The sequence below is a fragment of the Giraffa tippelskirchi genome, chromosome 8 (genome assembly GCF_054371585.1).
Source record: "Giraffa tippelskirchi isolate mGirTip1 chromosome 8, T2T-mGirTip1v1.2.pri, whole genome shotgun sequence".
Classification (NCBI taxonomy): Eukaryota; Metazoa; Chordata; class Mammalia; order Artiodactyla; family Giraffidae; genus Giraffa; species Giraffa tippelskirchi.
Window position 1 is genome coordinate 143,927,155 of NC_137282.1, and position 26,231 is coordinate 143,953,385.

At 39.5% G+C, this 26,231-nt stretch overlaps 1 protein-coding gene, 1 long non-coding RNA gene and 4 other non-coding genes across 7 annotated transcripts; 5 read left to right on the forward strand and 1 right to left on the reverse strand.

Annotated features, from left to right (window-relative positions):
- LOC145518512 (uncharacterized) lies at positions 1-24,923 on the forward strand. 2 transcript variants are annotated; one of them, XR_014062943.1, is made up of 4 exons: positions 1-358; positions 762-869; positions 14,238-15,937; positions 16,578-24,923. It is a non-coding gene; the product is annotated as an uncharacterized LOC145518512 (long non-coding RNA). The 2 variants fall into 2 exon arrangements; XR_014062942.1 differs by lacking the exons at positions 1-358; positions 762-869 and having other exon boundaries at positions 11,497-15,937.
- TRNAA-AGC (transfer RNA alanine (anticodon AGC)) lies at positions 509-580 on the forward strand. Its single transcript has one exon. It is a non-coding gene; the product is annotated as a tRNA-Ala (tRNA).
- On the reverse strand, positions 4,543-24,143 carry LOC145518484 (uncharacterized). Its single transcript, XM_081523126.1, has 3 exons — positions 23,644-24,143; positions 5,761-6,069; positions 4,543-4,788 (listed from the first exon to the last, which is right to left on the reverse strand). Exons 1-2 carry the CDS (start codon positions 24,141-24,143, stop codon positions 6,033-6,035), a joined length of 537 nt encoding a protein of 178 aa, XP_081379252.1. The 3' UTR covers positions 4,543-4,788; positions 5,761-6,032.
- Positions 6,378-6,449, forward strand: TRNAA-AGC (transfer RNA alanine (anticodon AGC)). Its single transcript has one exon. It is a non-coding gene; the product is annotated as a tRNA-Ala (tRNA).
- Positions 10,897-10,968, forward strand: TRNAA-CGC (transfer RNA alanine (anticodon CGC)). The gene has a single exon. It is a non-coding gene; the product is annotated as a tRNA-Ala (tRNA).
- Positions 23,151-23,222, forward strand: TRNAA-UGC (transfer RNA alanine (anticodon UGC)). The gene has a single exon. It is a non-coding gene; the product is annotated as a tRNA-Ala (tRNA).
- Positions 24,924-26,231: the final 1,308 nt, after the last annotated feature.

Below are 26,231 nucleotides of genomic sequence, written 5' to 3' on the forward strand. Positions count from 1 at the left end.
GAGACCCGAGGTTCAGAGCCCGGGAGACGCAGCCATCATGCGGGTCCCCGACTCTGAGTCTTGACGCGGGAGCTTAGCCGAATGAGGGAAGCGACCGACACGGGCCTGTCACAATTGCCTCCCAGTCTTCTCTCCTACCTGGACCTAAGTCCCCATGGCGCCGTTTAGGGCTTCTTTTTATCCTCCGGCATTATACTTTCGTTTTCTGGAAACCTATTTAAGCAGAGGTCTTATCCCAGACCTCTCCCTGGGGGCGGCCAGTCAAGAGCTCCCCCTTCGCCACAGGCAGGTGGCCATCGAGCTGGTGTCCGAGAGGGTGACCTGTAGTGAGAGAGCTCAGGACCAGACGGGACTTTCGGTATAATATTTAGTTTTCGTTCTTACAGCCTAGTTACAAGACAGTATTCAGTAGAGAAAGTTCAAAGATTGAACTTCATGAGGTGAAGTTTCTTTTACGGAAGATGTAATGACGGGTCATAGGAATAATTCTGAAAAGAACGCCGCGGGAGGGGGTGTAGCTCAGTGGTAGAGCGCGTGCTTAGCATGCACGAGGCCCCGGGTTCAATCCCCGGCACCTCCAGTTTTCTTGGGGAGGTGCGGAATTTGTTTTGGGTTCTAAATCGGCGCTAGACGCATCCTCGTTTGCTAAGAACGTCCACCGCTGCCCTCTTTTCTGGTTCTTTTGTTCTCTTTCCGGTCTTTTAAGTCACACAAAAAACAACAACTATTTTGTTTTTAATATGGACCCATTTTTGCCCTAGGGCCTTAACACCACCGTGGGCAGCTGAGTCAGCTGGCAAAAGACATGATTAACGAGGCTGAGGGAGTACCAAGCCGCTCAGGACTGCGGAAACCGAAAAACAAGCGAGGTACCAAATTAACAAGTCCAGTTACAATAATTACATTTCGCAGTATCATCTAAGAGCAAGAAACACAGAAAGCAGAAAAAATAAGAGCAAATGTGAAGTCCACAGGAAATTTTCTTTAGATCCCTTCTTTTTCTGGGCTGTTGCTGGGTCAAGGAATAGATTTGAGGAGAGGAAGGAAAGCTTTCCTTTGTTTTTCCCTACTACTCTTTCCCCATTACAGCCTCCCCTTCTTTCCCCGCTCCCTCCTGTTTTTTATATTTTATATGCGCTTCTTTAACTCATTGTTCCTGAGTAACTTTTAAATTATAATATAAGCTTCATATCTAGAGAGAGTTCTTATTGTGTTAAATAAGTTCTGCCCTTTTTACCTGACGAAGTAGAATGTGAAACATATTTAATTTTTTAAAAATTTGTACAACTGAATGAAATTTGTTTGTAAATATCCAAACAGTCTTTGAGATAAAGGACTGAAGCCTTGCCATAACTTCAGGTTTTTTTTTCTTTTTTGGGAGTGGAGTTATGATAAATACAGATAGAAAAGATTCAGCTACCCAAAGAGCTTCATGGTAGGTATTCCTAATAATAACTTTGGAGAGTTTGGAGGAATTTGTCCTTGCCGTTGTAAATACTTTCCTGTACATGATGTAAGCATTAGCGTGCCACCAAATGGTCATCTTGGGGACACCAAAATCTGTTGCTATGTATGAGAGTTTTGAGATGGCCAAAATTGCCCTGTAATGGTAGATTGTTGTTTTTGAATATGTCCTTCTAGATTCTTAAAATCATGTTTCTTGGCATTTTTCTTTAGCTTCAAAATTCTGCCTGTAGAGTAGGATTCAGTATTCATGAAGTGAAGTGAAGTGAAGTGAAGTGAAGTGAAATGAAGTCACTCAGTCGTGTCTGACTCTTTGCGACCCCATGGACTGTAGCCTACCACACTCCTCCGGCCATGAGATTTTCCAGCCAAGAGTACTGAAGTGGGTTGCCATTTCCTTCCCCAGTCAGTATTCATAACTGAACTATTTTTCCTCTAAGAAGTCAATAGCATTTTCCTTTCTTGAGGAGAGGGCCATGCCTTCTTTCAGTTCCTTGACCAGGGATTGAATCCAGGCCATGGCAGTGAAAGTCTAGAATCCTAACCACTAGGCAGCCAGGGAACTCCCAATATTTTCCAATTTTTAATTGAGGTTGCCAAGACAAATAAAAATCTCCATGTTTCTATATTATAGCATTCCAAAATCACAAAAAGCCGAGATTATATGTACTCTCAGTATAGATGTTACCTCCTAAATCTTTAGCAAAGATCCTCACATTAGAACTATTAATGCAGTCATCTGAGTAGATTTTGGCAAATGGGGTAGCTTCCTTTACAGAGTGTTAAGAAGTTGCTATGTCTCCAGCACAATATACCTTGAATTTTTGAAGATATAGACCATCAACAAATCAGAGTTGTCTAGGGGGAACATTAGTCAGCGTATGGAAGTAGGAATATAGGCCCCCTTTGTCTACCTGACAGAAGGATCAGAGGAGACTCATTAATACAGTCATATCAATAGATAACTCTGGTGATCTCAGTCTGCTTCATCAGCTTTTGAATACACTCATATCTGACCTCACCAGACCTCCTGCCTCTGAAAAGCTTAGCAGTCAGCCTAGACAACTGCCTCCTATGGTCTGCATCTTATTTGGATTCTGTTTTAGAATTTCCACATTGGTAGGTTCTTGCTCACAAGACCCATGTCTTTTTAAAGCTTACAAAAACTGCTGAGACAAACAACTGTGCCAACGTGAGAACCATCAGTTCTAAGTAAATATGATTGCTTGGTCTCTGGGAGAGTGAAGTGAGAGGGACCTAGTGTATTAAAAGCAGTTCCCTACTTTAAATCATGCTTCAGGGCAAAAGCCTCAAGAGGACCTCTTGGGATTTAGATCAGAATCTCCTTTCAGTTTTTAACCAGAAAATAAAAAGGCAACAGAACTCTTACCACCTATGAATATTTTCTGTCTGTCTCTCTCTCTTTTTTTTCTTTTTGGTTGAAAACAGCTACCTCGTACCAAAAACAGCACATGGCATCAATAATTTCTCTCTCTCCTCAACCAAATTATTTTGACTTCTATTCTCATTCCTGATTTCCAATAAATTTAATGTTTGTTAGAATGAGAGGGGCTTATTTTAGAATACATGAGGATTCTGTTATAGCTGCTGCAACTGATTGAGATAGATATGCTTTGATTTCCTTCTCATTTCCCTTTGTGTATATTCTATAGCTGTTTTCTTTGTGGTTATCAATGCAATTACATAAAACATCTAAAAGTTATAATAATCTTTGCCCTCTCCTACTTTGTTATTGATGACACAAAATATCTTTTATATGGTATACTCATTAACTTAGAGTTATAATTAAGTTTTATGCTTTTTAAATTCTATACCAGATTTAAAGATGACTTGTACACCTACATTACAATTTTACAGGATTCTATATCTATCTGTCTGTTTTCCTTTACCAAGGAGTTGTATATTTTTGTTCAGTTTTGTATTGCTGTTCATCAGCTTCTTGCTTCAAGTTGAGGGATTCTCTTCAGCCTTTCAGCTGGGGGCAGAGACAGTAGCATACTTCTTTCTGAGTAACACTCCTGTTATAGTAGCTGGGTGCTGGGCAAGTGGCAACAGCCTTAGGTCTTCTTGGCATCTCTTTCCTGGCCTGGAACCTCTGTCTCATGATGGGCATGAAGGGGCCCCAGTATTTTCAGGACACGATAAAATAGAATCTGTTTTCCATGAGTGGAAAGATGAGAGCCCTCACCTCTTGGCTGCACTTTCCCAGAACTTAATCTCTGCAAGAAGGAGCTGAGTGTATGATTAGAAATGGAAGAAAGATGCTAGAGCTCTCCAAATGGAAACTGGGGTTGGGGGAGGGGGAACTTTGTTTCCTTGGCTGTATAGTTTGGAGTAGTTTCTGTCTGCCTGGCCTGGGAAGAGAGAGGGAGGGAGTAGGTTGTGATTCAAATGACACAGATTCTCATTGTTATTACTGAACTTTAGTATACTTTCTTGAATTAACCTTTCTTAATATGACATATGCCCTTAGAACCATTTCCGATTAATTTAAAACATTTCCACAATTTCTCTGATGAGCACATCCATGGAGTTCTTCCTGCCGCCATGCTTCTGAATTGTGTTTTTTTTTTTAATTTATTTCTGAGTTTGTAATTAGCCAGATTTACCTTACATCTGTATCTCCTTTCAAATAATGCCTCATCTTAGTTTCTGGTGGCTCCTGGCAATCCTTGAATTGTAGCTGCATCACTCTAATCTCTGCCTCCATCGTCATATGACCTTCATCCCTCTGTATCTCTGTCTCTGCATGTTCTCCTCTTGTAAGGACATCAGTCATTGGATTTGGGAACTCACCCTAATCCAATATGATGTCTTTTAAACCAGTTATATCTTTAAAGACACTATTTCTAAATAAGGTCACATTTTCAGGTTCCAAGTGGACATGAATTTTTGCCGGGCATTATTCAATCCTCTACAGTGTTGAATATATGTTGACTTTTGTCAATGCCTATTGTGCAACTATGGAGATGATCATGTATGATTTTTCTCCTTATGTTTATTAATTTGATGGATTATATTAATGTTGTCAAAGATAAACCAGAGCTGGACAGTAGATAAGAGGTAAAAGTGATTTCATTCAGGAATATTGTGATAGGGGAAAAGGCCTCAGTACAGAAATAGAATCAATTTCAAATACAGCATAGGCAAGTGGGAATTTTTAGCTAAGGAGCAGAGGAGGGTGGGTTGAGGGTCAGTGGATAGAGAATTACTAAGAGGAAACATCTGAGGTAAGGCAGAATTCTGGCTAAACCAACTGAACAGGATTCCTGTTGAAAGTAGTCCAAGGTGATCAGACATTACCTAGGGGATGGGAGAGAATGAGGAACACAATTAGATATCAAGGGTAACCAGATATGCAAATAGAGGCTTCTAGCCAAACCAGCCTAACAGGATTCTTGCTAAAAGTGAACAATTCAGAGAAGAAAACAGAAATCCAAAAGTTAAGTCCTATTTGAAAAAGAGTTCAGGGAATCCTGAGTAGAGATTGATAGAGGAGAGAATCTTTGTTAATGTCTTCCTTAATAATGAGTGATTTTTGCATTTCTGGAATAAACCCCACTTGGACATTCTGTATTATGTGAAATTAGACTATATTTTTCATTTTCTGTGCAAACTGAAAAAGTTTGTAATGAACTTTGTACTCATGTTATAAAATGAACTGGAAGAACTCCTTTCTCCATGCTTTGAAAATTTTAAGTAGCATCATGATTTTCTGATATTGGTAAAATTTCTTTGTGAAAGTATTTGTGCTTGGTTCCCTTTTTGAGGAGTTGCCTGTTCAACTGTTTTTCTATAGTAGTAACATGTTTAGACTTTCTGTCTCTACAAGAAGTAATTTGGGTATAGTGCATTTATAAAATCCACTTCATCTAAAGTTTTCAAGTCATTTGCTGAGTTGTGTCTTTATGATTTTTTAAAAGTTTTTCTGTTTGACAGTTATTTGATAGATATTTCCTCCCATCAGTTCTAGTTTTGTGTGTCTGCACTTTTTTCCTTTTCTTGATTATGATGGTTAGAGCTTTGTCGACTTTTCAAATATCCAGTTTTTTTCTTTAACTAGTTCTACCTAAAACAAAAAAACCCCCTCATTTTCTCGTTCATCTTTATCAACCCTTCCTTCTTTTGAGCTTATTTTGTTCATTTCTAACATCTTGAAGTGAGTTCATTATTCGCTATTGTTATCAACATCCTTTTTCATCTCTGACTGGAGAAGTATTTACCGCAGTAGCTTATTGTGGTTTTTGCCCATTTAAGCAACTTTCCCAATGTTACCTGAGGCTCTGTTGGTTTACGGGGCTGGACGCGAGAGGCTCAGAGCCTCTGAGAGGGATGCGGTGAGTGAACTAGTCCAGCAGTGCGAAGGGTTTTGAACCGAGGGTTAATGCGCATCACAGGTGAGCCTTCTTAAATGGCCTTCTATTCTACCCCTAACGGGGTGCGATCGTAGCCAAGGAGCCCCCTGTCTCGGCGGCCGAAACAAACGGCTCTCCATTTGTCCTTCCATCTTCTCTCTTCTGGAGCTAATTTGGTTGCTTTCCACCGCATTATACTTTGTGATTTTCTGGCAGTCCTTTAAAGCATCTAGGAAAGAGAAAGTGAAGAAAGGAGAGAAAATATTTCATCAGGCTCTTCTAACTGCGGCAGGGAAGTGATTCCAGACAGAAGCAAAAAGGTCCCAGGACCACCAACGGGGGCTCTCCGTCTAGAATGCAATTTACTCTTCTTTTAGCAAAGCATGATATAGGACCTATATTTAGGTTCTAGATTTAAGGTTTTTGGAAATAAGTGAAATTTGACACATTAGACTTTAGCTTAATATTAATTCTTGTAAAACTGACCCAAAACTGTGTTCTATCTTGAATATATTCCCGAGGGCTCAAGCTGGGGAAGGGGGTGTAGCTCAGTGGTAGAGCGCGTGCTTAGCATGCACGAGGCCCCGGGTTCAATCCCCGGCACCTCCACTTTTGAAAGACCTTTGTTTCTTTCACTTTTTACTCTTTTCCTTGCTCAAAAAGAAAGTAAACCTATTTCACAACTATTTGCTATTAGTATTAGTGCTGGTCTTTTTCTTCTCCTCCGGCTTGGCAACACTCAGTGTGGCTGCGTAAGGAGGAAAAGATGAAACGAAAAGACAAAGCCTGGGCTCATTCAGCAGCTCGAGATTCCGAACAGAAAGCCCGTCACCAACTTGACGAGCCTTTTTGCCTTTGGTTTCATTTTGCAGTATTATTAATACTTAAAAAACAGGAAAGAAGAGACAAGGATGGCAGAATTTAACAAAAGAAAAACACACCATCTCAAGCCAATTTTTTTTTTAGTGTGTTTTGTTCCCTGAGCTGTGTTGGCCATGATTAGACTGCAGATTGAGCAAAAAGACAGTGTTCCAAACCTGGAAATCGAGAAATTTATTTTCATCAGTGGATGTAGAGAAGTCACACTTAGGCATCAATAGCTCCATTGGGAAGTACCCTGGGCTGAAGATCTCAAACGTCAGAGATTAATTTCCAGTTTTGGTCTGTTTTTACTCTTACCGGAGAATAGGACTTAACTAGATAATTTAGTTCGGAGAAGGCAACGGCACCCCACTCCAGTACTCTTGCCTAGAAAATCCCATGGACAGAGGAGCCTGGTAGGCTACAGTCCATGGGGTCGCACAGAGTCGGACACGACTGACGCGACTTAGCAGCAGCAGCAGCAGATAATTTAGTTAAGTTACAGAGGTAATTTTATCTGAGACTGTTGCGCCCTCTATCGGAAATAAATTTTCCAGACCCTGGGTCCTTGGACCAAAGCAGTTGGTGGTACCTTGTTAGAATGCAGGATATCAGTTCCCCCTCAGACTTACTGAACTAGATAGAACCAACATTTCGACAGGATCCCTAAGTGTTTCCTTTGCACGTTAAAGTTTGAGAGTCACTGGTTTGAGTGCTCCAATGTGGGTTAAAATGAATATATATTATAAATATATGGCTTATTTTATTAATAATCTTCCTACTTCCTATTCTAATGTAGTAAAAACAATTGCAAAAATGTATTTCTATTGCTGAACCAGTTTTGTATTCTTATAATTGACACTGTTTCCCCTCTCGTGGTAATATGATATTTACTAGTATTTTTAAATCAGTATACATAATTGAATTAGATGTCAAGTTTCTTTTAAATAAATTTTTTTGCAAGTTTTGCAGTCAAGATGGTGCTAACTTCCAATATGAACTAGGAAGCTCATATCTTTGTTTCTGCTCAGCAACTTTTTTAAAAAAACTTTTTATTTTGTATTGGGGTATAGCCTATTAACAATGTTGTGATAGTTTCAGGTGGACAGTGAAGGAATTCAGTCATACATATACATGTATCCATTCTCCCGCAAACTCCCCTCCTGTCCAGGCTGTACATAACTTGAGCAGAGTTCCATATGCTATCCAGCTGGTCCTTGTTGCTTATACATTTTAAATATAGCAGTGTATACATGTCCATCAAAAGTCCCTAAGTATCCCTTCCCTTCTGGCAACCATAAATTTTTCTCTAAGTCTGTGAGTCTCTTTCTGTTTTGTAAGTTCATTTGTATCCTTTGTTTTTTAGATTCCACATATAAGGGATGTCATACAATATTTCTCTTTCTCTGTCTGACTTACTTCACTCAGTTTGACAATCTCTAGGTCCACCCATGTTGCTGCAAGTGGTATTATTTCATTTTTAATGGCTGAATAATAGTCCATTGTATATATGTACCACATCTCTTTTATCCATTCCTCTATTGATGGACATTTAGGTTGCTTCTGTGCCTTGGTTACTGTAAACTGCTGCAATGAACACTGAGGTGCATGCATTCTTTTTTTTTTTTTTTTTAATTTTTATTTTATTTTATTTTTTTTTGCATTCTTTTAGATTATGTTTTTATCTGGATATAGACCCAAGAGTGAGATTGCAGGGTCATATGGTAGTTCTATTTTTATTTTTTTAAGGAATCTCCATATTTTGCTCCATAGTGGCTGCTGTACCAGTTTACCTTCCCATCAACAGTGTAGGAGGGTTCCCTTCTTTCCACACCCTCTCCAGTATATATTGCTTCTAGGTTCTTTTAGGATAGCCATTCTGGTTGGTGTGAGGTGGTATCTCATTGTAGTTTTGATTTCATCAACATTTTAAGTAGGATAAGATCTTTCCCAAGTTAAACGTCTTCATTTTAGGATTTACCTCTTCAAAGCAAGAGTAAGAGCTAGCGCTTAGGAGCCAGACTTCCTTTAATAGGAGTAATAGGTCATTTTCTATTCTGTTGACATATTTTCTCTCTTTTTGTGTTCGAAGTACAATTTTATGATGTATTTTTGCCACTTGCATCTACTGTGTTAAGAGAAATGTATTCACATGCTCCAACCATAGGACTGTGTGGATCACCACAAACTGTGGAGAATTCTTTAAGAGATGGGAATACCAGACCACCTTTCCTGCCTCCTGAGAAATCTGTATTCAGGTCAAGAAGCAACAGTTGGAACTGGACATGGAACAACAGACTGGTTCCAAATAGGAAAAGGAGTACGTCAAGGTTATATATTGTCACCCTGCTTATTTGACTTATATGCAGAGTACATCATGAGAAATGCTGGGCTGGATGAAACACAAGATGGAATCAAGATTGCTGGGAGAAACGTCAGTAACCTCAGATATGCAGATGACGCCATCCTTATGAAAGAAATCGAAGAACTAAAGAGCCTCTTGATCAAAGTGAAAGAAGAGAGTGAAAAAGTTGGCTTAAAACAACATTCAGAAAACTAAGATCATGGCATCTGGTCCCCTCACTTAATGGCAAATAGATGGGGAAACAGTGGAAACAATGACAGAATTTATTTTCTTGGGCTCCAAAATCACTGCAGATGGTGACTGCAGCCATGAAATTAAAAGACACTTGCTCCTTGGAAGAAAAGTTATGACCAACCTAGACAGCTTATTAAAAAGCAGAGACATTACTTTGCCAACAAAGGTCCATCTAGTCAAAACTATGGTTTTTCCAGTAGTCATGGATGGATGTGAGAGTTGGAATATAAAGAAAACTGAGCACTGAAGAATTGATGCTTTTGAACTGTGGTGTTGGAGAAGATTCTTGAGAGTCCCTTGGACTGTAAGGAGACCCAACCAGTCAATCCTAAAGGAAATCAGTCCTGAATGTTCATTGGAAGGACTGATGCTGAAGCTGAAACTCCAATACTTGACTAGTTGATGCAAAGAACTGACTCATTGGGAAAGCCCCTGCTGCTGGGAAAGATTGAAGGCAGGAAGAGAAGGGGATGGCAGAGGATGAGATGGTTGGATGGCATCACCAACTCGATGGTCATGAGTCTGAGCAAGCTCCAGGAGTTGGTGATGGACAGGGAAGCCTGGAGTGCTACCGTCCATGGAGTCGCAAAGAGTCAGACACAACTGAGCAACTGAACTGAACTGAAGCACAGGAATTCATCAAATTGCAAAAGGCAAATAGACTAAACATGTAAAAGAATATAATGAATTTTCACCACTGGTTTTATGTATTATATTAGGGCTCAGATCCAAATGGAATTTTTCCCCCCTTTCCAAGCACAGACTTCTCCAAGGAAATTCACCTCTGTAATTTAAGGGAGAAGAGGATTGAGTGGAAAAGTCAGGAACTTAGTATGAGAAAACCATAGGAAATATAGGGTAGAAATTTAAAAAGATTATATGGCAATACAAGAAAAGCAACATGTGGTTAATGCAGGGTGCACAGCCTGGTCCAGTTTTTCGGACTCCTTACTTTCACTGCCAAGGGCGCAACAGAACAACTAACTTCTTTTTTGCTTTTCTTCCTATTTCTTGAATGATGGGGCTCTTTTATGTGCCTCCCACTTTGTTTCTTGCTCTGCAAATCCAGGTCTCTCCAACCTGTGTCTAACTTCCTACAAATTTGCTTTTAAAATTCCACACTTCTTTCAATCCCTGACTCTGCCCATTTAATTCATACCTTGAGCACTATTCTCCTAGACCATTCTATGAACCTTCTTAGTTGCCTTCAGGATGTAATAAAAATGAATAGAGTGTTGGGAATGAATAGCTGAACAAATTGATGGTGGTTTTTATTTCCACCTGGGGTTTTCCCATTAAAATCTTGTCCTTAACATTCCTGTAAAGCAAACATCAAATAGCAGGAAGCATTTTATCTAAGGAAAACTCGGTCAATTTTCTGACACGTTTTCAGTATTTTTTGTTCCACTTCAAGTTTTATTTGCTAAAGAAAGAATCAGTATCCTTCACAACTCCCTGACTTCCTTTGTCTTAAAGAAGTCATAAATCCTGCTGCAACACACAATACTGCTAAAACAACAAACACCAGTTGGGGAGAGGCCCACAGAATATGGTGAGCTATTTCCTGAAGAACCTTCATAGATAGTGATTCAGTGAGGGGGTGTAGCTCAGTGGTAGAGCGCGTGCTTCGCATGTACGAGGCCCCGGGTTCAATCCCCGGCACCTCCAGCTGTGAGTTGAGTTGTGTTTTTTTATTCCTTTACTCATTCCCTGCTAACAAGAGCCTAAGACATTCGTTTCAGTGGTGCACTCTTTAGACTTCATGACAAAACCTCTCAAGGTAGCTGGCAGAGTACAAGTCTATTAGTATCCTACAGAGGCCATAACAAGTTAGCATAAACCTGGTGGCTTAAAACGACAGAAATTTATTCTTTTACCCTTCTGGAGGCCAGAAATCCAGTTAGTATCACTAGACAGACATCAGGGTGTTGGCAGAGTGGTGCTCCCTCCAGAGGCTCTGGGGTGTGTGTGTCCAATCTTGCCTCTTTCAACTTCTGGTGGCTGGTGGCATTCCTTAGCCTGTGGCAGCCTTACTCCAATCTCTGCCACCGTGGTCACACTGCCTTCTCCTCTCTGTATGTGAAATCCCTCTGCCCCTCTCTTTTAAAGACATTTGTGATTACATCGGGCCTAGCCATATAATCCAAAGTAATCTCCCCATTTTAAGATCGTTAATATAATTAAAGCTATAAAGACCTTTTTCTATATAAGGTAACATCCACAGATTCTGGGGCTTGGGACCTGCTATCTTTGGGAACCATTATTCAGTCTACTCTGCAGAGATCCCCTAAACTCAAAAGAAGTGTGCCATTGTATTAACAAGCTTGTCATCTTGGCTTCTGTTTTCCACTATTACTGAGCTGGGGGACGGGGGAAAGGAGAAGAAAATAAGAGGCTTGAGAAAAATTACTTTAGCTTTCTTTGTTTTATGTGAAGTCTTGGGATAGGAAACAGCAAATCTTCCCTTTGATTACTCTCTCCATTGCCAAAAGCTTAGTCCAAAAAGAAGCCAGAGAATACCAAGTGAATGAGTGGGTGATGCTACCGGAAAGGGTAACTGTCACCGTTCACTGATGGCCCCAATAAAGGGCCATTATGGTTTCTGATCCATCACTATCTCTCCCATCTTCACCACTGAATAACAGAGAGGGAAGGGAGTTCTGTCTCCCAACTTTACTCTTTCTTTCCCTACCAGGGCAGCCCCTCCTCACCTCCCAGCTCTGAGAAAGGAATTCAATCTCTTTCAAATGTCCTTAGTTGATTACTCACAAGCGAGGACTGTGGAAGGAAAATAGGGCAAAACATTTCCTAAATTCTAATATAAATTGGGAAATTTAATCTTTGTCTCCGCTTAGCAATGTTTTCAATATGATGGGAACCACTGGGGAAGCACATACTGTCCAAATCTTGGGGTCATTTCAGAACATTGGGTTGTGTCTCCCTCAGTAACCAACAACTGTGGAATGTATAATTACTCACACAAAGAATATTTTTCTAAACTGAGAGCAATTTTCAGGTATTATATCTTTTTATCCACACTTTTCTTAAATACTTCCATCATAATCTTTTTTATTTTATACATCAGTATACAGTTCTTTTTTTCAACATGATTCTTTTAAAAAGATTTTTTTGATGTATAGTTGATTTATAATGTTGTCTTAGTTTCTGTTGTACAGCAAAGTAAATCAATTATACATATATCCACTCTTTTTTAGAGTCTTTCCCCATGTAGGTCAGTACAGAGTATTGAGTTTCTTATGCTAACTAACAGTTCTTGTTAGTTATCTACTTGATATATAGTAATGTGTATCTGTCAATCCCAATCTCCCAATTTACCTCTTTCCCCTACATATCTTAATGATATTGAGGGCTTCCTGGTGTCCCAGACAGTAAAGAATCTGCCGCAATGCAGGAGACCTGGGTTTGATCTCTGAGTCTTTCCTATATATCTTAAAAGCAAGGACTTTTCCTTACCACGGCACAGTGATCAAATTCAGGAAATTTAATGCTAATAAGAAGTCCTTTCTAATATACAGTGCATATTTAACTAATTTTACCAATAAAATTCTTTTTAGATATTTCTCTCCCAAGCTAATGTCCATTCCAAAATCACAGAAGAATTTAGTTAGTCCTTAGTCTTCTTTAATCTGGAACAGTTTCTCAGTCTTGCCTTTTGTAAGATTAACCTGTTTTGGAGGTACACATGCCAGTGATTTCATAGGTTGTTCTTCAATTTATATTATGATTAGACTAAGTTCGGGTTATGAATATTTGGGAGGAATATCACAGGAATTATGTTTCCCTCTATCACGCTAGGTGGCAAGTGATGTCATTTTTCCCCTATTATTAGTGGTGTCAGCTTTGATCAATTGGTTAAAGTTGTGTCTAATAGGTTTCTTTCCCTGTATACTTATTTTCCCTCTTATAATTAATAAGTAATCAGGAAGGGATACCCTGAGACTATATAAATATTCTGATCCTTATCAAAATTTTCACTGTGCTTTTAGCACTGATTTATGTATTTGCCAGAATCTATTATTCTGATGGTGGCTAGATGATGATTTTAAAACTTCATTATGTCCCCTGCATTTATTGGTTGGCATACCACTGTAAGGAAAAAATTCTCTTCTTCTATATTTATTCATTTAAGTATCCAAAGATTGTAATCATTTATTGTCATTATTCATCTCAAAGTGCCCCTGATCTGACCAGTGAGAGGCCCTTCAGGTTGCTTTCTGGATCCTTTTGAATTATCCTCATGATTTTTGAGCACTTATATTATAGTATGGAAAGGCATCTTAGGTACATCTTAAACTATCTCTAGTCCAGTCCTGGAGTCCGTGAGTCCTACTAGTAGCTCTGTTTCCTTTTAGTGGGGATCAATATTCAAAAATCAAGATATTGGGCTAGCATTACTTATTGATACTGAGGTATTAGCTTTCCTAGCCCTATTAGACAGATCTAGAGGGAAAATGACAGATACACACACATACATGCATGCACACACACATATACATTTCCTATCCAGTGCCAACAGTTACTTGTTACTTACCTCCTTCACCCCATAGTGAAAGCCCTGAATTTCAACAATATATGTATTCATTTCCCCAATCACGCAAAGGTAAATTCACACATACCAAATAAAAGTAAAATTCATACAAAATATCGGAATTGACATATCCTTAACACTACAAACAATAACCCTTCTACATAGAGGTTATGATTTGTTTGCTTTTTTTTCCTTGTCTTTACAATTGGGATAAAGTACTGTGTAAAACATTTACTTGGATGTGTTCTCTATTTTTCTCTTAAATGAGGTTATATCATCCTTTTGAAATACAGTTAGATTTTTTTCTATGCATATGCAATTTTGGAGTATTTTCACATGCACTTAAGTAAATTTTATTTTATTTTTTGGACTGTGTAATGTATCCAAGAGTCAAAAGAATACAGAGAATAATATTCAAAAAGATTGCAGGAGAATGTTCTGTCCCGGGATCACCCAAGTGATGGAATGGAAGTGCAATTCAGGCAATCTAACCTGATGGAAATCCAACTTTGCTGCAAGTTCCTCACAAGCTGACCGCAAATCAGGAACAGTGCCTTTCTTTCTATCATTTTGTGAAAGAAAATTTCACTAAAATATTTCACTAGACTTCACTGCCAGTAGATGACAACTTGATGCACTGGTGGTCACTTTTTCCATCAGAGACCCTCAAACTCTGGAGCTTACATAAAAGTTGTTTAACTACAAACAAATGATAAATGAGGAAAAGATAGCAGTCACCTCAGAAGAAATCTATAAAGGGAAATAGTGCTTTTCTAGGTATTCTAAGGGGCTTCCCAGGTGGCACTAGTGGTAAAGAACGCTTGCCATTGCAGGAGTCATAAAAGACGCGGGTTTGATCAGATCCTCTGGAGGAGGGCATGGCTACCCGATTCCAGTATTCTTGCCTGGAGAAGCCCATGGACAGAGGACCCTGGCGGGCTACAATCCATGGGGTTGCAAAGAGTCTGAAGAGACTTCGCACACATGGGTATTTTAGGAAAGTTTCCAGTCTGAAATGGCAAACATTCTGAACTCCAGGGTCTAAGATCAATCCAGGGGAAAACTCATTTCTTTGTTTTCCACAAATAGATAATGAACTCTTGTACTCCCAAATATATCCGTTTCAACCTCAATCTGCTTACTCTCCAAGGACACCCTTCTTACAAACTACTGAACAATGCATATCTCCAGGTTAGAGCTGTTTGTACAGTTTCAGATTCTGGCCTCACAATGCCTAAGCAAAGATCCACAGGAGGATACACTTGAAAAAAAAAATTTTTTTTTTCAGCCACAAAAGGGAAAACCAGGCAAGAAATCTGCTAAATGTTCAGAAAGCAGTCTCTTTTTCCATCTACCCAAGTCAGGAAACCTGGAGGTCTTCCATAATGCACCCTCTCCTTTTCTTAATCTCCAGAGGAAGCTGTAACTGTCCATTAGTTGTCACAAGTCACCTGTACAGTCAATTTTGAGGTCATCCCCTTGGCTTGTGAAGGACTCCTCTGTATTGCCTTTGTGCCTGTACTAGGAGTGAGGGGAGGGTGGTTTCCTCTGTAGGTATCACCCTTTGTTCTGTGACTGGCTTTCTGCAACCAAGGTCTTCAGTTCCTCTTCTGCTCTTCAGACTCCCTTGAGACTCCTCCTAGCATCATGTAAGGAGTAAAGGAGCCTGTTACAAATGTTAGGAAGAGTTTCTTCAGGAGAAAGATTTGGAAGTATGTGGAGTGAACAACAGAAACTTTCTCATATTTCGCGTTTCAAGCAAAGCCTTAAGGAGTAAGACGCTTCCTTGGATCTCAAAGCTGCAGCTGCCACCAGTCGACTCTCCCACAGCATCCAAGCGTGAAAACCAGGGCATATGTGCAGCTTCCAAACTACCCATCCCAGCGGTTCCAGAACTTTAAATGAAAACTCACCTCAAGTACGTCCCCAAGGCACTCCACTTGTCCAACCGACGATGTAAAGAGCTGCGAGGCACTCCCAAAGCCAAGATAGTCTTGGACTAGAGGAGCCAGATCCTCTTCTGTGACAAGCCTACGTCCCTTGAGAGAACGCATCTCTCCTCTCATATCTGGATGAAGAGACGGAAAGGTATGGAGCCTGGACCCCCAACCTTCCCTCAAATCCTAATAATTTTGAGGATGCTTTTCCTCTGCCCACTTCCTTTCCGTCCCTTTTCTCCTTTTCTTCCTGCACTTCACCCCACCCCGCCTCTTCCTTCTTGGGTCAGCTGGGCTCCTCTCCTTCATCCTATGTGCTCCTCGATGGAATTTACACAGTAGTTTTGGGCACTTATAGTCGCATTTCCACGCATTTTAATCTCCGAGTTGAGACACTCACGTGTAAATTTCCACATTGCGTTCTAATTTCTTTCCTTAAGTTTGCAGCTCCTTTCCCCTGCATAGCTGAGGCTTGGTCTGATTGGGGGCTAGGTGCACGGCTGGCCGTGGTGGGTAAAACCCTGGATTGGTAAAGGAATGCTGAGGGAGAAAGAATCTGTAAGAGAATCTGAAATATTTTTTAGAGGAATCTGTCTAAAGACTTGTATCTGAATTTACACTCCCACCAAATTTTAGCTAAAGGCAATAAGCTCAACTCTTTCCGAATCAGAGACTGAGATTTGAGAACTTCTCCAGATATACACATTTTATTGCAGGCAGATTCTTTACCGTTTGAGCTACCTGAGAAGCCCTACACATTTTATTAATTTTTATTAAAATTCACTTGGCAGGTGCCTCTCAGATGCTGTCACTTCCTCGTTCCGGAGATTATTATTTCTGAAATTCTGAAAGCCCCTGAAATTGTTTCTACTGTATTCAACAAAAGGAGTCCTATGTCCTGGTACTGTCCACTTTATATAAAAAGTTCCTCATGCTCTCAGATGGGTAAAAAACAATTCTTAGCCAGATACCAGCCTGCAGACCACAATCTGAAATTCAAATACTAATAAAGAGATAAGATGTACTGGAGGCAAAGAGGTATCCAAGATCTTTTTTTTTCTTCTCTTCTTTTTTTGTTATAAATTGACGTTTAATTAATATAAACAAAAATGGATGAAATTTAATTATTCAGCTTGATGGATTACATGCCATGTAACCAATAGCTCTGGCAAAGATAGATGGTTTTTCAACCCCCAGTAGCTTCCTTGTGACTCACCCAATCAATACCACTCTCTAACTTCTATCACCATAGATTAGTTTTTTGTGTGTTTTGAAATAATATAAGTAGAATCATACAATATGTACTGATTTGAGTATGGATTTTTCATTCATTTTTTTATAAGTTGGATACATCCATATTGTTGCTAGTATTGGTAGTTCTTTTTTCATTGTTCATAGTAATCCATCGTATGAATACTATGCGTCAAAACTTTTTAATCCATTTTACTGTTGATGTATATTTAGACTGCTCCTAGTTTTGGTCTGCGGAGAAGGTAATGGCACCCCACTCCAGTACTCTTGCCTGGAAAATCCCATGGACGGAGGAGCCTGGTAGGCCACAGTCCATGGGGTCGCTAAGAGTCGGACACAACTGAGCGACTTCACTTTCACTTTTCCCTTTCATGCACTGGAGAAGGAAATGGCAACCCACTCCAGTATTCTTGCCTGGAGAATCCCAGGGATGGCGGAGCCTGGTGGGCTGCCGTCTATGGGGTCGCACAGAGTCAGACACGACTGAAGCGACTTAGCAGCAGTAGCAGCAGCAGTTTTGGCCTGAAATGTCTAATGTGGTCACTAGCATTCCTGTATATGTCTTTCAAGGAAAATACTCATGCATTTCTCTTGGGTGTAAATGCAGCTGTGGAGTTTTTTTTATTGGGGGGGACATAGCTTATATGTTTATTTAATTTTAGTCTGTATTTCCAAATAGTTTCCTAATGTGTGTGCACCAGTTACAGTCTCATCAGCAGTGTGAGACTGACTATTCCAGTTGCTCCACATGCTCAGCAGCTCTTGATGTTATCAGCTCTCTTAAGGTAATTGATTGGGGTGAAGAGAAGTATTATTTCATTCGGTTTTTAAATTTACATTTCCCTCAGAGCATATTATGTTGGGCACCTTTTAAATTGCTTATTGGCTATTTTGGGTATCCTCTTTTTGTGACCTGCCTGTTAATTTGTTCTTAATGAGATTTTAGTCTTTTTCTTAGTGTTTTGTAAAATTTCTTCACAGATAATTGTCTTTCCTTAAACATAAGCATTGAAATACCTTCTCTCAGACTGTAGTTCATCTTTTCTTAAGGAGGAGAGGAGCTGAAAAATTTTATAAGAATAGGAAAAAGAAAAGGAGAGAGGTTGAAGTCAGGGGAAAAGTTCCACTCGGAAATCTTCCCTGGTGGTTGCAGAAAAAATGCTTCTAGGCAGTTGGGGTTCCTGCTGAGTCGGGAACCTTGGAAAGAACTGATGGGATGAAATGTCTTAAGAGCAGACACGGTGTTATTTGGTTTGCTACCCTTCCATTTCTCCCAGGGTCGCAGCTTAAGAGGACATAATTTAAAGGTTTAAGAAATAGTGGGATTTGAGACAATGGCTTTTGTATCCGGCCAACTGTCCAATCTTTGAAGACTTCCTCAGAAATATGATTACTATTTCAAAAAGGATCCTCAGGACCTTTCTGTTGTGAGACGTGTCGTTCAGTAGTGGTGTGTCCTTTCTTTATGACAGGATTGGAAACCATGCACATGCATCTACTTTTCTCGTTTTAAAAACACGTTTTGCTTGCTGGCACGGAAACAAACACATTTTCCGACGGATTGCTTTTAAGTGGTTCCGGTTTCTATTCTCTGGTCCACGCACTAACCGGCCACGTGTCAGCATAAGGAAAACCAGGAAAAGAGAGGAATTGGCTCCGTCCGAATTTCTTCCAGCTGAAGCAAGGAGCCGGTCTCCACATTTACGTGCCCAATGATCCTTTTAGCCTTGTCGTTGAAGAGCAAGAGAGAAAAAGAACTGAAAGATGAGTCGATAATTTCATTCTGAATTCCGTCAGTTTTCTGGACAGTCTTTGAGTTAGTGGAGTAGCCGAAAGACACCAAGCGGAAATATATGCAGCTTTTTGTTTTTAATTTTTTTCTCTCCCTTTACTTCCCTCCTTTTCTATCAACCCATCCACTGTCTCCTAAAGTTGGATCCTATTTTTAGACATGGATTTCAGGGGATCCAGTATATATGGGGGCAAATGAATGGGCAATATTGAACGAGATAAAGTTAGCGCTCAGGAATGAAAACTCTGCTATTTGAGGCACACAACTAAACATGCTGCCGGTAGATGGCCGAAATAGCTCCGTTGGGAGAGTGTTAGACTGAAGGTCTGAAGGTCGCTGGTTCGATCCCAGGTTCCAGCAGTTTGGTTTCACGTTTGTGTAATTACCAACCTGTTAGATAACAATTGTATTGTAATCCCCACAGTGTGTATCTGACAACAATGTTTATGGCTTTTCGCAAAATGCAGTCTTAGAATGTGTGTGTGCGTGTCTCGCTCCCTTTTGGTTGCTGTTCCACTGAGGTCTTTTAGAGTTTTAAAACCCAGGAAATTATTTTCCTAGGAGCTAAGAAATTACAATATGCTACAACCTCTTGCACTTACAATTCATTTCTGCTTTGATGTGTGTGTGTCTAGAGAGGCCTACTTAAAGGCCTGGCAAAAGAATTAAACAATCTTGCTGAGAGGACATGACTCAGTTATGTGATTCCTGAAGGAATCCAAGAAGGAACAAAAAACATCTTGAAAGCAGGATGTACACCTGGGGATGGAAAGCCATCAAAAGACTGTTCTATCTTTGGCAGCTGGGAGGCACATAAAGATTAACTGGGTCTTTGTCCTTGAGGCAGAAAAACAGGGATACAAAAATGTTAAATGTTAACTGCACAGGATTATCATTGAAGGCCATGTGGCCTGCTATGCTCATGTAAACATGTACAAGCAAGTCTCAAAAAGTGTAATAAACCAGACTTGAGATCAGTTTGGGCACCTTCACCTCGTGGTGGTGTTGGTCCCCTGATCCCCGCTGTAACTTTCGTGAGTGTTTCTCATTCTTTTGTCCTGTCGCGCTTTCAGGAACCTGTGCTGTCAAGCTGGACTCGACATGTGTGTGGTCTATTTAATCACAAAAATTGGTGGTGGTGGTGGGGGAAGCTGTAGAAAAAGAACTACTACATTGTATAAGTGTATATATGTGGAAGTGGTATACACAAGAAAAATTTTCAAATCAGAAAATAAGAGTTTTCATCTTGAGTCCACCCCCTTTTTAAACTGTTGGAATAGGAGCTTTGGTGAACATTCTCAAACTTTTAAACAATTACAAGACCATCCCAAGTTTTGTTTTTGACAAGACATTCCTTCAATCTTGCACCTCTATTTAGAATTTGCACATCTTATTTCTATTTTATTATCTGGGAAAGAATGAAAATAAGCACTTCTTTAAGAATTATTCTGTTGAACTTTCACAAAGGGACCAAGAATACTGAAAAATGAAAGCAAATGGACAGTAAAGTCACCAAGACTCAGATACAAATACATTTTTTCCTTTTTATTTCAACTTTTTTTCCTTGAAACTCTTTGTCATCCCTTGTGTCATTTTGAATTATTTTCTTCTTTTTGAATTTCTGTTTCAGTTTCACAGTGTCTGTTTTCTGCTAACAATTCTTGAACATTGCATCAGAAGAAAATAATCAACAATATTTCAACATCAGAATTTCATCAAGTTGCACATGGAAAATTGGTACAAACTTAGAAGCAATAGGGGGCAATATAGGGACATTCACTATACAGGAATTTGGTGTTAGAAACGATCCACTAGCTACCTATCCCTCCTCAGTTCAGAAGCTTGCATTTTATCTCATTAAGAAACATTTGATTGGACAAACAGCATCATTGAGTATTTTATTGCCTAATACAGTAATGATCCCTTTATATTCTATTGAAGTGAGAGGTCTTGGGTAATTCACAAAGCATAATTAGTTTTCCATTCAATATCTTAAAAATAAGGCTAATAATGTCTATGTCAAAAAGGATACTATAACTATCAAATGATTGTGTCATGTCCACACATGGTTCTGGGGTTCTCCCAGAACAGCACCTAAATATGTAATATCTTCTTGTAGCTATGATTGTCCAATAGCAATATAATAAAGCCATAAATGAGTCACTTTTATAACTTTAAATTTTGTAGGAGTCACATTAAAAATAAAAATAGATGGTCTTAATTTAAGAAGAATATATAAATGACGGTATATCAAATATCACTTAAATAAGTAGTCAATAAAAATTATTAGTGATATAGGTTAAATTTTAAATATCATATTAAGTCTTTGAGGTCTGGTGTATATTTTACACTTACAGCACATCTCATCTGTTCAAGTGTTTAATGCTCAAAGTGGCTAGTGGCTACCATTTTGGACTGTGCAGCATTAAACCTGTATGTCATTGATTTTCAGATTTTCTGAATTGAGTATATGTGGCATAAGTGTGTTCTGTCTCTCAATTTACAAGTTTAATTCCTCATAAGAATTCTGTATTAAATGAATTCATAGTCTGAAGGTAGCTGTAGATTTTTTTGAATTGAAGTATAGATGATTTATAATATCATATTAGTTTCAGGTGTACAAAATAGTTACTCAACATTTTTATAGCTCTAAATATTTAATTTTTAAAATTCCCACCTTGTTCATGGGGCAAAAAGAAAAAAGTATACCTTATTATTATGAATCCCTGAGAATCCAGTAGACAGGCAGTTTTCTCCAGGTGCAACACATTATGACCAAGCAGTGTTTCTGCAAACCTTCTTAATATTGGAAAGCATCATATTTTATAGCACCAGTCACAATAACCCTCCTTAGCAGTTCACGAGCTAAAAACTACTGAAATTACAAGTCTATCAGGCAAATTATATTCTTCCAATTTCAAAAGGAACTCAAAATTATTTTGTGAATATTGGCAAAAGTTAAATAATGGGCAAACCAGAAGGAGAAGGTGTTAACCACTAGAAATCTACTGTCAGAAAATGTGTTTTCTTGTGGTCTTCTTATGTAGTTCAAAGAACGCAGTTTTAATCATAGTAAATCCCAGTATTCAAGAAATGTCCAGGAACAAACTTATTTTCCTACGAATATCACTAATGAGCACACTATTCTGTCTTTATCCACCATCCACATTCTTGTGTCTACTGATTGCTCACAAATCCAAGGCTGGGAGTAATTGAGTTTGCCATGTAATTTTCTCACAAGTGTGCACCACATAGATCTTGAGTTTAACAAGAGAAAATCTTGCTCGTCATCTCCATTTCCAATCTTTCTCCCATTTCCAAAAGAATTTTTAAAACATTTTCTGCAGTTTTTTCCATTTGTAATGACATGGCTTTTCCTGCCTTCCTAAATAGCTGAATGACTGAGCAAACACACACATATTTTTTCTTTATCCCTAATATCTTGTGGCTGTTTGTCTTTGATCTCACTCTCATAGTCTAACACTCCTCTCCATTGCTAAAGCTGTTGTTTCATTCATGCCTTATGAAGAAGAGATTTTGGACTTTTGGTGGGTCTGCTGACTTACCCGGGTGCATAGGTTAGAAGAGAGGGGGTGGGGTGGGGAAGCCCCTTACATTGCAAGGCTGAATGCTTCCCTCTAAGGTGTTTTATTGGTTGTGGCTTTCCTCCATCAAATCTAGTCCTTAATATTCCAATGGAACAAACAAACAGCAAATACCACGGAGAGTTTTAGGCTAGAAAGAAGCTGAATTTCAACGGCCTTGGGTGTCTCAGTTTAAGACGTTTTTGCGCATGTGTGCTCAGTCATGTCTGACTCTTGGTGCCCCATGGACTGTAGCCTGCCAGGCTCCTTAGTCCACGGAGATTTTCAGGCAAGAATACAGGAGTAGTTTGCCATTTCCTACTGCAGGGGATCTTCCTGATCCAGAATCAAACCCGCTTCTCTTGCACCTCCTGCATTGGTCGGCAGATTCTTTACCACTGAGCCACTAAGACGTATTTGGAGGAAATCTAAGAGCCAGATACTGAGACTTGATTTGATTTCTTGTCAAGCATAATAGGAGACCCCAACCATGTTTTAAGGCCACGGTGGAAACTTCTTGTGGTTATCTGATACATGCTTCCAATCTTTTGCCTTGACCCCGGCTCGATCCCTGGCACGACTTCTATACGCTAGAGCATCAATATCCTTCTTTGGTTTCTGAGGGTGTCTGGCCTAAAACTTGGCATTAAATGCCACTGTCAAGATGCTCAGGAATCCAGAGCCTTGGGAAATAAAATTAATTTCCAGAAAAGTATTAACAAGAAGGTAACCAGTGAGGGGGTGTAGCTCAGTGGTAGAGCGCATGCTTTGCATGTATGAGGCCCCGGGTTCAATCCCCGGCACCTCCAGGTGTGGGTTCTGTTTTTCTCTGGAATGCGCTCAAACTGTTCTTTAAGGAATACAGATTTAGCTCCTAAGCTTTTCCCCCTTATAGTCCTGTACACATAGAAAGTAAAAACATAACCCAATGGGTTTCGGTGAAATCCCTCGTCTCCTGCTGTGAACCTCGACGTCACCAAGACCACTGCAACAGCAGAAGGAAGACAAAAACCAAGTGGGACAAAGAACGGGATTCTAAGCGGAACAGAGTCTGGACGTCTTGGCCCTGAGATTAAAGTTCTGACAACTGACACACCGAACTCTTTAGAGGGAAGTTAAGTGAGCTTCTGAAAACCATTTCAAGTTAAAGATACTTGGTTACTGGCTTACCTTTCATATCTTGCATTCCAAGCTCAACACAGAAAAAAAAAAAAAACCACTCACTCCTACCTATACCTCTGGTGCTGAAATCTGAAGACGCAGGCGGATCCCGTTTCTATTTTGACCGTTTCTCCTACCACTGGCGCGTGAGTATTGGGACGCTGTGGGTCCGGCTGCCCCGCGATCGGAAACCGCCAATACCACCCGGATCCACCGAAAACAGAAACTCGACGCCGGGAAAGAGCAACGAAGTGCTCCGAAAGCCGTGACCGTCGGGCAAAACTAAGGGGATCTTCCTGCGGGAAAGTGCCCGCAGGCTCTCTTCTTTTATCGAGAATGGACCTGTGAGCTTTACATGTACCTACAGCAGAGACGGGCAGCTCACCACCTCTCCTCCCAGCCAGTCGTTTTGTCAACCTAAGCGTTTGTCCAATTTTTTCCTTCTCCAACTTCCTGTGGCCGCGGCAGCCCCGGACTCCACCATGTCTCAGCCTGCCTTTCCTTATCATTCCCTGCGTTCTGCTCTCAAGTTCTTTCGCCTTGACCCACACTAATCGCCCTCTTGGCATTAACTTTCCCAAGCAGCTCAGCTAGCTCGCCTCAAAGGCTGAGAACTGCCAAACCTGGCTGACTTTCAGAATCAACGGGGGGAGCTGATAAACAAGGTCGATTTCTTGCTTCGCCCGTCAAGGATAATTTAGAATTTCCTCCAAAGCTAGTACCTGAGTTGGCTGTCGCACCAAATTTTGGCTGAAAGTGGGAAGCTCTGCCCTTTCCACGAAGACAATGGGATCTCAAGATATAATTTGGCAAACGGCGAGTTCATTTTGCACGTCGGGCCCAGTGGCCAAATCTCCTCCCTGGTGCTCTTTCGTTCAGTAAAGGATTCCGGATTCCGTATATACTAAGAGGGGCAAAAAAAATCTCTGGATCATCCTGCTGTCTGTTCTTGTCCTCAGCTTGGACCCTGTGGATCTCAGAACCAGAGCTACAAGACCTTGGGAGACAAACCGATACCGGATTTCCTGACCATGGTGCTGGCTCCCCTACTCGACAGGCTATTGTTTTTTTTTTTTTTTTTTTTCCTTCTGCTTGCTTCAGGTTTTTTTTCCGCTCTTTTTCCCTTTGGCTCTCTCAATGAAAACTTAGATGACTAATATGAGACTTTTTTTCTTTTCTTGTATCCATTGAGATTCTGCTTTGTTCTATGGGTTATTTAGAATTGTGTTGTTTAGCTTTCAACTGTTTGAAAAATCTGCCTCATCTTTCTGTGACTTTTGGTTCGATTCCACTGTGGTCAGAGAACACACTGTATCCTTCAATTTTATTAAATTTGTTGAGGTTTGTTTTATGTCCCAGGATATGTTCTATGTTGGATATTTGATGGATTTGAAAAGTGTCTGTACTCTGCTGGTATTGGATGAACTATTCTATGTTGATTGGATTCTGGTGGCTGAGGGCATTTTCAAGTTTTTCTATATCCTTGGTCATTTTCTGTTGAGTTGTTCCATCAGTTATTCTGAGAGAGACACTGAAGTCTCTAACTTTATTGGTAAATTTGCCTATTTTCCCTTTCAGCTCTATCAGGTTTTTGTTTTTCCTTCTTCACATATTTTGCAGCTCTGTGGTTTGGTGCATACATATTTTGAATTGCTATGCCCTTCTTGGTGGATGGGCACTTTTATCATTATGTGATGTCCTTCTTTGTCTTTTCTTTGTTATAAAGTTTACTTTATCTGACATTGATATAGCTACTGCTTTCTTTTGATTAACATTTGCATGACATACTTTGTTTTCATCCTCTTAATTTCAAACTGCTTATGTATTTACAGGTTATATTTGAGGTGAATATTTTTATAAATAGATAGCTTATAGTTTGATCATATTTTCTAATCTACCCTGTGGATTTAATTGGTGCCCTTAGACTATTTACATTTAATGTAATTATTGGTATGTAGGGCTTAAGTCTGGGGTTTTAATTTTTTGTTTTGTTTGTTCTCTGTTATTTTTATTTTTTGTTCTCTTTTTCTTGCCTTTTTATGGACCACTTGTACATATTTTAGAATTTCATATTTATTTGTCTATACTATTCTTTGTGTAGATGTTTTTAAAAGTAGTTACTCTAAGAATTCCATTATAGATATTTAACTTATCAGAGTGTACTGGTGTCACCATTTTACCAGTTCAAGTGAAATGTAGCAACCTCACCTTTTTGTCACTTTACTTTTCCTCATTTGTAATATAATTGTCTTAAGCATTTCTTTCACATAAACTTAGAACCACAACAGAGTTATACTTTTGCTTCAAAACTGTTATACTTTTGTTTCAAACATAATTAAGAAAACTCAAGACAAGGAAAGTTTACTGTACTCACCATGTTTTTTGTTTGTTTCCGGATATCCAATATTTTTTCTCTTATCATTTCTTTTCTCTTTGGAGAACTTACTGTAGCCATTCTTTTAAGGTAATTCATTGGCAGCAAATTACCTTAGTTTTCCTTTATCTGAGACTATCTTGTCTTCTTCATTTCTGAAGGATATTTTCTCTGGATATAGTATTCTGGACTGACAATTCCATTCTTTAAGCACTTGGAAAATGTGCCATTCTTTCTAACCTCTATCATTTCTGATGTAGCTGCTGTCATTTGAATTGATTTT

Coding starts and splice junctions, on each gene's coding strand:
- LOC145518484 (XM_081523126.1), bottom strand. CDS start 24,143: ATGCCAAGAGGGCGATTAGTGTGGGTCAAGGCGAAAGAACTTGAGAGC. Junction 6,070..23,643: donor TTTCAGCACCAGAGGTATAG/GTAGGAGTGAGT, acceptor TCTCTTTCCTAG/ATGCTTTAAAGGACTGCCAG.